The sequence below is a fragment of the Oncorhynchus mykiss genome, chromosome 10, assembly GCF_057628025.1.
Source record: "Oncorhynchus mykiss isolate SJ-2025 chromosome 10, ASM5762802v1, whole genome shotgun sequence".
NCBI lineage: Eukaryota > Metazoa > Chordata > Actinopteri > Salmoniformes > Salmonidae > Oncorhynchus > Oncorhynchus mykiss.
In genome coordinates this window covers 83,533,412-83,543,411 of record NC_143031.1, presented here as the reverse complement: position 1 = coordinate 83,543,411, position 10,000 = coordinate 83,533,412, and the positions used below count along the sequence as shown (strand labels likewise).

General features: G+C 46.6%; 1 protein-coding gene across 5 annotated transcripts in view; it reads right to left on the bottom strand.

The window, feature by feature from the left end:
• Window positions 1–10,000, bottom strand: part of LOC110516173 (regulator of G protein signaling 12) — a 151,817-nt gene that overhangs the window by 79,331 nt on the left and 62,486 nt on the right. For 3 of the 5 annotated variants that reach the window (XR_016483976.1, XR_016483977.1, XM_090188174.1), the window contains exon 9: window positions 8,993–9,025. The exons of the other annotated variants lie outside the window; for them this stretch is intronic. Coding sequence is in view for 1 of the 3 variants with exons in the window: in XM_090188174.1 (XP_090044300.1) it covers window positions 8,993–9,025 (33 nt within the window). In the remaining 2 variants the exon portion in view is untranslated. The remainder of the gene's footprint in view (window positions 1–8,992; window positions 9,026–10,000) is intronic. 5 annotated transcript variants of the gene reach the window in all.

Genomic DNA, 10,000 nt, shown 5'->3' with positions numbered 1-10,000 from the left:
AGAGAGATAGGGAGAAGGAGAGAGAGAGAAGGAGAGAGAGAGAAGGAGAGAGAGAGAGAGAGAGAGAGAGAGAGAGAGAGAGAGAGAGAGAGAGAGAAGGAGAGAGAGAGAGTGAGAGAGAGAAAGAGAGAGAGGGAGAGACGGAGACAGACAGAGAGACATATTTCCCTCAGATTAGAGAGATCCACAAAGAATTTGAAAACAAAACACATTTTGATAAACTCCCATATCTACTGGGTGAAATCCCACAGTGTGACATCACAGCAGCAATATTTGTGACCTGTTGCCACGAGAAAAGGGCAACCAGTGAAGAACAAACAACATCATAAAAACATATTTATGTTGATTTATTTTCCCTTTTGTACTTTAACTACATGCACATAATATGACATTTGTAATGTCTCTACTATTTTGGAACTTTTGTATATTATCATTATTATTAGTACCACTTGCTTTGGCAAAGATAACATGTGTCCCATGCCAATAAAGCCCCTTGAGAGGGACGAGAGGAGAGAGAGGAGGGAGGGAGGAGAAGGAGAGAGAGGAGGAGGGAGGGACGAGAAGGAGAGAGAGGAGGAGGGAGGAAGAGAGAGGAGGAGAGAGGGACGAGAGGAGAGAGAGGAGGAGGGAGGGACGAGAAGGAGAGAGAGAGGAGGGAGGAAGAGAGAGGAGGAGGGAGGGACGAGAAGGAGAGAGAGGAGGAGGGAGGGAGGAAGAGAGAGGAGGAGGGAGGGAGGAAGAGAGAGGAGGAGGAGGGAGGAGAAGGAGAGAGAGGAGGAGGGAGGGACGAGAAGGAGAGAGAGGAGGAGGGAGGGACGAGAAGGAGAGAGAGGAGGAGGGAGGGACGAGAAGGAGAGAGAGGAGGAGGGAGGGACGAGAAGGAGAGAGAGGAGGAGGGAGGGACGAGAAGGAGAGAGAGGAGGAGGGAGGGACGAGAAGGAGAGAGAGGAGGAGGGAGGGAGGAAGAGAGAGGCGGAGGAGGGAGAGAGAGGAGGAGGGAGGGACGAGAAGGAGAGAGAGGAGGAGGGAGGGACGAGAAGGAGAGAGAAGAGGAGGGAGGGACGAGAAGGAGACAGAGGAGGAGGGAGGGACGAGAAGGAGAGAGAGGAGGAGGAGGGAGGAAGAGAGAGGAGGAGGGAGGGATGAGAAGGAGAGAGAGGAGGAGGGAGGAAGAGAGAGGAGGAGGGAGGGACGAGAAGGAGAAAGAGGAGGAGGAGGGAGGAAGAGAGAGGAGGAGGGAGGGACGAGAAGGAGAGAGAGAGGAGGAGGGAGGAAGAGAGAGGAGGAGGGAGGGACGAGAAGGAGAGAGAGGAGGAGGAGGGAGGAAGAGAGAGAATCAAAGCTGCAATTGAACAGATAAAGCATCAGTTTAATGGCTGTTATAAAACACACACACACACACACACACACACAGACAGACAGACAGACAGACAGACAGACAGACACACACACACACACACAGACACACACATATAACACACACACAGACACACACACACACAGACACACACACACACACATATAACACACACACACACACACACACACACACACACACACACACACACATATAACACAAAGAAACATAACTCAATACTGCCATCTGCAGTCTAAACTAAGTTTAAATAAATGAAGAAATAAAAATTGTGTGTGTGTGTCACTCATTCCATATTGCTGTCAGTGTTTAAATTGAACCTTTATTTAACTAGGCATGTCAGTTAAGAACAGATTCTCTTGGCAAGTCAGACGACCAAGCTCGTTCAGACAGTTGTCTTGGCGATCTGATTTAGAACCCGGTTGGTAGATTTCTATGGTTCAGACAGTTGTCTTGGAGTAATGGAAAGAGTGACAGGTTTTTACCTTGTCAGCTCGGGGGATTCGATCCAGCAACCTTTCGGTTACTGGACCAACGCTCTTACCACCAGGCTGCCTAGCTCACTGATTAATCAATTGAGGTGTAAAATGAAGAGCGAGAGAGAGAGAGAGCAAGAGAGAGCGAGAGAGAGAGAGAGAGAGAGAGAGGGAGCAAGAGAGAGAGAGATGGAGAGAGAGAGAGAGAGCAAGAGAGAGAGAGAGCAAGAGAGAGCAAGAGAGAGAGAGATGGAGAGTGAGAGAGAGAGCAAGAGAGAGAGAGAGCAAGAGAGAGAGAGATGGAGAGTGAGAGAGAGAGCAAGAGAGAGAGAGAGCAAGAGAGAGCAAGAGAGAGAGAGATGAAGAGCGAGAGAGAGAGAGAGCAAGAGAGAGCGAGAGAGAGAGAGAGAGAGAGAGGGAGCAAGAGAGAGAGAGACGGAGAGAGAGAGAGAGCAAGAGAGCGCAAGAGAGAGAGATGGAGAGAGAGAGCAAGAGAGAGCAAGAGAGAGAGAGATGGAGAGTGAGAGAGAGAGAGAGAGAGAGAGAGAGAGAGAGAGAGATTGAAGGTCAGTTGCTGAGTTTTTTTAAGACAAGTATAAACACACTGTTCAGAGATGGTATCTGCTACTGGTTTGGATAGAGAGAGTGTTGTGCTGTTGACTTGGGAGTGTTTTAGGGTGAATCTAGAAACAGCAACTCTGATCATATCTATCTCATCATATGACCTTCCTCACTCTGCACAGACCCTCACTGATCACAAGTCTCTTTCTCTCTGGGGGGGGGTGTCTCATGTGTGTGCGTCTCGTGTGTGTGCGTCTCGTGTGTGTGACCCTGTATGTTTGTGAGTGTGTGTGTGTGTGTGTCCTGGTCTAGAGGAGGGACACCACTCTGGTCGGTCACATTTCTCACTGACACGTTGAGTGGAACAATGTGCTCTGCTGCTTTCCACCAGTGTCAAAGATAAACATACAGGACTGTGTGGTGTGTGTGTGTGTGTGTGTGTGTGTGTGGTGTGTGTGTGGTGTGTAGTGTGTGTGTGTGTGTGTGTGGTGTGTATATGTGTGTGTGTATATGTGTGTGTGTGGGTGTGTATATGTGTGTGTGTATATGTGTGTGTGTATATGTGTGTGTGTGTATATGTGTGTATATATGTGTGTGTGTGTGTGTGTGTGTATATGTGTGTATATGTGTGTGTGTGTGTGTATGTGTGTGTGTGTGTGTGTGTGTGTGTATGTGTGTGTGTGTGTGTGTGTGTATATGTGTGTGTGTGTGTAAATCTGTAGGCCCGGTTTGGCCGTCATTGTAAATAAGAATTCGATCTTAACTGACTTGCCTGGTTAAATAATACAGTTTAAATCAAATACATTGTAAGATTATTCAGTTCAGCCTAAAAGTACATCATATTTCAGATGTGCATCAAAGTTCCTGACCTCTGTGTTACACAGAGAGGAGGGGTCTCAAGACTTCAGAGGAGGGGCCTCAAGGCTACAGAGGAGGGGCCTCGAGGCTACAAAGGAGGGGTCTCAAGGCTACAGAGGAGGGGCCTCGAGGCTACAGAGGAGGGGCCTCAAGGCTACAGAGGAGGGGCCTCGAGGCTACAGAGGAGGGGTCTCAAGGCTACAGAGGAGGGGCCTCGAGGCTACAGAGGAGGGGCCTCGAGGCTACAGAGGAGGGGTCTCGAGGCTACAGAGGAGGGGTCTCGAGGCTACAGAGGAGGGGTCTCAAGACTTCAGAGGAGGGGCCTCAAGGCTACAGAGGAGGGGCCTCGAGGCTACAGAGGAGGGGCCTCGAGGCTACAGAGGAGGGGTCTCGAGGCTACAGAGGAGGGGTCTCAAGACTTCAGAGGAGGGGCCTCAAGGCTACAGAGGAGGGGTCTCGAGGCTACAGAGGAGGGGTCTCAAGACTTCAGAGGAGGGGCCTCAAGGCTACAGAGGAGGGGCCTCGAGGCTACAGAGGAGGGGCCTCAAGGCTACAGAGGAGGGGCCTCAAGGCTACAGAGGAGGGGCCTCAAGACTTCAGAGGAGGGGCCTCAAGGCTACAGAGGAGGGGCCTCAAGGCTACAGAGGAGGGGCCTCAAGGCTACAGAGGAGGGGCCTCAAGACTTCAGAGGAGGGGCCTCAAGGCTACAGAGGAGGGGCCTCAAGGCTACAGAGGAGGGGCCTCGAGGCTACAGAGGAGGGGCCTCAAGGCTACAGAGGAGGGGCCTCGAGGCTACAGAGGAGGGGCCTCAAGGCTACAGAGGAGGGGCCTCGAGGCTACAGAGGAGGGGCCTCAAGGCTTCAGAGGAGGGGCCTCGAGGCTACAGAGGAGGGGTCTCAAGGCTTCAGAGGAGGGGCCTCGAGGCTACAGAGGAGGGGCCTCAAGGCTACAGAGGAGGGGTCTCAAGACTTCAGAGGAGGGGCCTCAAGGCTACAGAGGAGGGGCCTCAAGGCTACAGAGGAGGGGCCTCAAGGCTTCAGAGGAGGGGCCTCGAGGCTACAGAGGAGGGGCCTCAAGGCTACAGAGGAGGGGCCTCAAGGCTTCAGAGGAGGGGCCTCGAGGCTACAGAGGAGGGGCCTCAAGGCTACAGAGGAGGGGCCTCAAGGCTACAGAGGAGGGGCCTCAAGGCTACAGAGGAGGGGCCTCAAGGCTACAGAGGAGGGGTCTCGAGGCTACAGAGGAGGGGCCTCAAGGCTACAGAGGAGGGGCCTCAAGGCTACAGAGGAGGGGCCTCGAGGCTACAGAGGAGGGCCCTCAAGGCCACAGAGGAGGGGCCTCAAGGCTACAGAGGAGGGGCCTCAAGGCTGGATGTTAATAGTCTGGCCACATAGAGGAGGGCCCTCAAGGCCACAGAGGAGGGGCCTCAAGGCTACAGAGGAGGGGCCTCAAGGCTACAGAGGAGGGGCCTCAAGGCTGGTCTAGATAGAAGGGGTGGGCAGTTCCAGTCCTCGAGGGCCTGATTGGTGTCACAGTTTTGCCCCAGCTAATACACCTGACTCCAATAATCACCTAATCATGATCTTCAGTTTAGAATGTAACGTGATTAATCAGGTGTGTTTATTAGGGATGGGGGAAAAGTGTGACACCAATCAAGGCCCTGGAGGACTGGAGTTGCCCAGGACAACCGACATGGTCTAATTCAGAGTGAACGTGAGAATCAGCTTCAAGTTGCTCCTCACCCTCAAAATGGCCGACAGTAACTGTTGTTAACGTGACTCCATTACCAGAACAGGAACCAAGTTTAACTTTAATGAACATGTAATAATTCAAAACTATCATTAACTAGGATTCAAATCTGAACCGAAAACGTTTAAAACCACAGGCTACACTATTTACAAATCAGATCGCCAAGACAACTGTCTGGACGAGCTTCAGAAATCTACCAACCGGTTTCTAAATCAGATCGCCAAGACAACTGTCTGAACTATAGAAATCTACCAACCGGTTTCTAAATCAGATCGCCAAGACAACTGTCTGAACTATAGAAATCTACCAACCGGTTTCTAAATCAGATCGCCAAGACAACTGTCTGAACTATAGAAATCTACCAACCGGTTTCTAAATCAGATCGCCAAGACAACTGTCTGAACTATAGAAATCTATCAACCGGTTTCTAAATCAGATCGCCAAGACAACTGTCTGAACTATAGAAATCTACCAACCGGTTTCTAAATCAGATCGCCAAGACAACTGTCTGAACTATAGAAATCTACCAACCGGTTTCTAAATCAGATCACCAAGACAACTGTCTGAACTATAGAAATCTACCAACCGGTTTCTAAATCAGATCGCCAAGACAACTGTCTGAACGCCCTTCAGAAATCTACCAACCGGTTTCTAAATCAGATCGCCAAGACAACTGTCTGAACTATAGAAATCTACCAACCGGTTTGTAAATCAGATCGCCAAGACAACTGTCTGAACTATAGAAATCTACCAACCGGTTTGTAAATCAGATCGCCAAGACAACTGTCTGAACTATAGAAATCTACCAACCGGTTTGTAAATCAGATCGCCAAGACAACTGTCTGAACTATAGAAATCTACCAACCGGTTTCTAAATCAGATCGCCAAGACAACTGTCAGAACTATATAAATCTACCAACCGGTTTCTAAATCAGATCGCCAAGACAACTGTCAGAACTATATAAATCTACCAACCGGTTTCTAAATCACATCGCCAAGACAACTGTCTGAACTATAGAAATCTACCAACCGGTTTCTAAATCAGATCGCCAAGACAACTGTCTGAACTATAGAAATCTACCAACCGGTTTCTAAATCAGATCGCCAAGACAACTGTCTGAACTATAGAAATCTACCAACCGGTTTCTAAATCAGATCGCCAAGACAACTGTCTGAACTATAGAAATCTACCAACCGGTTTCTAAATCAGATCGCCAAGACAACTGTCTGAACTATAGAAATCTACCAACCGGTTTCTAAATCAGATCGCCAAGACAACTGTCTGAACTATAGAAATCTACCAACCGGTTTCTAAATCAGATCACCAAGACAACTGTCTGAACGAGCTTCAGAAATCTACCAACCGGTTTCTAAATCAGATCGCCAAGACAACTGTCTGAACTATAGAAATCTACCAACCGGGTTCTAAATCAGATCACCAAGACAACTGTCAGAACTATAGAAATCTACCAACCGGTTTCTAAATCAGATCGACAAGACAACTGTCTGAACTATAGAAATCTACCAACCGGTTTCTAAATCAGATCGCCAAGACAACTGTCTGAACTATAGAAATCTACCAACCGGTTTCTAAATCAGATCGCCAAGACAACTGTCTGAACTATAGAAATCTACCAACCGGTTTCTAAATCAGATCGCCAAGACAACTGTCTGAACTATAGAAATCTACCAACCGGTTTCTAAATCAGATCACCAAGACAACTGTCTGAACGAGCTTCAGAAATCTACCAACCGGTTTCTAAATCAGATCGCCAAGACAACTGTCTGAACTATAGAAATCTACCAACCGGTTTCTAAATCAGATCGCCAAGACAACTGTCTGAACCATAGAAATCTACCAACCGGTTTCTAAATCAGATCGCCAAGACAACTGTCTGAACTATAGACATCTACCAACCGGTTTCTAAATCAGATCACCAAGACAACTGTCTGAACGCCCTTCAGAAATCTACCAACCGGTTTCTAAATCAGATCACCAAGACAACTGTCTGAACTATAGAAATCTACCAACCGGTTTCTAAATCAGATCACCAAGACAACTGTCTGAACTATAGAAATCTACCAACCGGTTTCTAAATCAGATCGCCAAGACAACTGTCTGAACTATAGAAATCTACCAACCGGTTTCTAAATCAGATCGCCAAGACAACTGTCTGAACTAAAGAAATCTACCAACCGGTTTCTAAATCAGATCGCCAAGACAACTGTCTGAACGCCCTTCAGAAATCTACCAACCGGTTTCTAAATCAGATCGCCAAGACAACTGTCTGAACTATAGAAATCTACCAACCGGTTTCTAAATCAGATCGCCAAGACAACTGTCTGAACCATAGAAATCTACCAACCGGTTTCTAAATCAGATCGCCAAGACAACTGTCTGAACTATAGACATCTACCAACCGGTTTCTAAATCAGATCACCAAGACAACTGTCTGAACGCCCTTCAGAAATCTACCAACCGGTTTCTAAATCAGATCACCAAGACAACTGTCTGAACTATAGAAATCTACCAACCGGTTTCTAAATCAGATCACCAAGACAACTGTCTGAACTATAGAAATCTACCAACCGGTTTCTAAATCAGATCACCAAGACAACTGTCTGAACGAGCTTCAGAAATCTACCAACCGGTTTCTAAATCAGATCACCAAGACAACTGTCTGAACTATAGAAATCTACCAACCGGTTTCTAAATCAGATCGCCAAGACAACTGTCTGAACCATAGAAATCTACCAACCGGTTTCTAAATCAGATCGCCAAGACAACTGTCTGAACTATAGAAATCTACCAACCGGTTTCTAAATCATATCACCAAGACAACTGTCTGAACTATAGAAATCTACCAACCGGTTTCTAAATCAGATCACCAAGACAACTGTCTGAACTATAGAAATCTACCAACCGGTTTCTAAATCAGATCGCCAAGACAACTGTCTGAACTATAGAAATCTACCAACCGGTTTCTAAATCAGATCACCAAGACAACTGTCTGAACTATAGAAATCTACCAACCGGTTTCTAAATCAGATCACCAAGACAACTGTCTGAACTATAGAAATCTACCAACCGGTTTCTAAATCATATCACCAAGACAACTGTCTGAACTATAGAAATCTACCAACCGGTTTCTAAATCAGATCGCCAAGACAACTGTCTGAACTATAGAAATCTACCAACCGGTTTCTAAATCAGATCGCCAAGACAACTGTCTGAACTATAGAAATCTACCAACCGGTTTCTAAATCAGATCGCCAAGACAACTGTCAGAACTATAGAAATCTACCAACCGGTTTCTAAATCAGATCACCAAGACAACTGTCTGAACGAGCTTCAGAAATCTACCAACCGGTTTCTAAATCATATCACCAAGACAACTGTCTGAACTATAGAAATCTACCAACCGGTTTCTAAATCAGATCGCCAAGACAACTGTCTGAACTATAGAAATCTACCAACCGGTTTCTAAATCAGATCGCCAAGACAACTGTCTGAACTATAGAAATCTACCAACCGGTTTCTAAATCAGATCGCCAAGACAACTGTCTGAACTATAGAAATCTACCAACCGGTTTCTAAATCAGATCGCCAAGACAACTGTCTGAACTATAGACATCTACCAACCGGTTTCTAAATCAGATCGCCAAGACAACTGCACATCTTCGTAAATCACCATGTAAATCCCAATGGGTGAAATGTAAACAGTATGTTGTTATTAACTTAGGGGTTGACTCTATAATGAAACGAGAATAACTTATAGCTGTGAATGTACAGAACCGATAATAGTTCTGACACTCCTGACGGTTCTGAGATCAGCTGTTGACCAGAAACATTCCACTACATGACCACACACGTATTAGAGACACACACACACACACACACACACAGACACAGACACAGACACAGACACAGACAAAGACACACACACACTCTCTCTCTCTCTCTCTCTCTACTTACTCCTTCCGTAGCTCCCTCACAGTTCAGGGTTTTCTGCTCCATGAGGAAGAGAAGTGGATCTCAGCACGGCATCAGAAACATTGCCTCAAAATACATATCCATCCATCGCTGAGTGTGTGTGTGTATGTGTGTGTGTGTGTGTGAGGAGGAAAATGTGTGTGTGTGTGTGTGAAGAGGTGAGTGTGTGTTTGTCGTGGAGAGAAATCTCTAGTTGCTGGCTCAGATGTGTCCAAGCCACCACTCACTGTCACATTCTCTCTGTCTCTCCTCCCTCTCTCACATTCTCTCTCTCTCCCCTCCCCACCCTGTGTAATTCCTATTCCACCCACACTGCCCTGGGCTGAAACACACACACACACAGATAGAGACAGACAGAGAGAGGTTAAGAGGAAGAATGAGAGAGAGATAAATATATAGAGAGGGTGACAGAGAGAGGGGGTTAAGAGGAAGAATGAGAGAGAGAGAGAGAGAGAGAGAGAGAGAGAGAGAGAGAGAGAAAAGAGAGAGAGATAGAGAGAGAGAGACAGAGAGAGAGAGAGAGAGAGAGAGAGAGAGAGAGAGATAAGAGAGAGATACAGAGAGAGAGAGACAGAGCGAGAGAGACAGAGAGAGAGAGAGAAAAGAGAGAGAGACAGAGAGAGAGAGAGAGAGAGACAGAGAGAGAGAGAAAAGAGAGAGAGAGAGAGAGAGAGAGACAGACAGACAACTGTAATGATGTATTAGAGGCAACAAGACTAGTTAACCAACAACTGTAATGATGTATTAGAGACAACAAGACTAGTTAACCAACAACTGTAATGATGTTGAGACAAAAATACTAGTTAACCAACAACTGTAATGATGTTGAGACAACAAGACTAGTTAACCAACAACTATAATGATGTATTAGAGACAACAAGACTAGTTAACCAACAACTTTAATGATGTATTAGAGACAACAAGACTAGTTAACCAACAACTGTAATGATGTTGAGACAACAAGACTAGTTAACCAACAACTGTAATGAT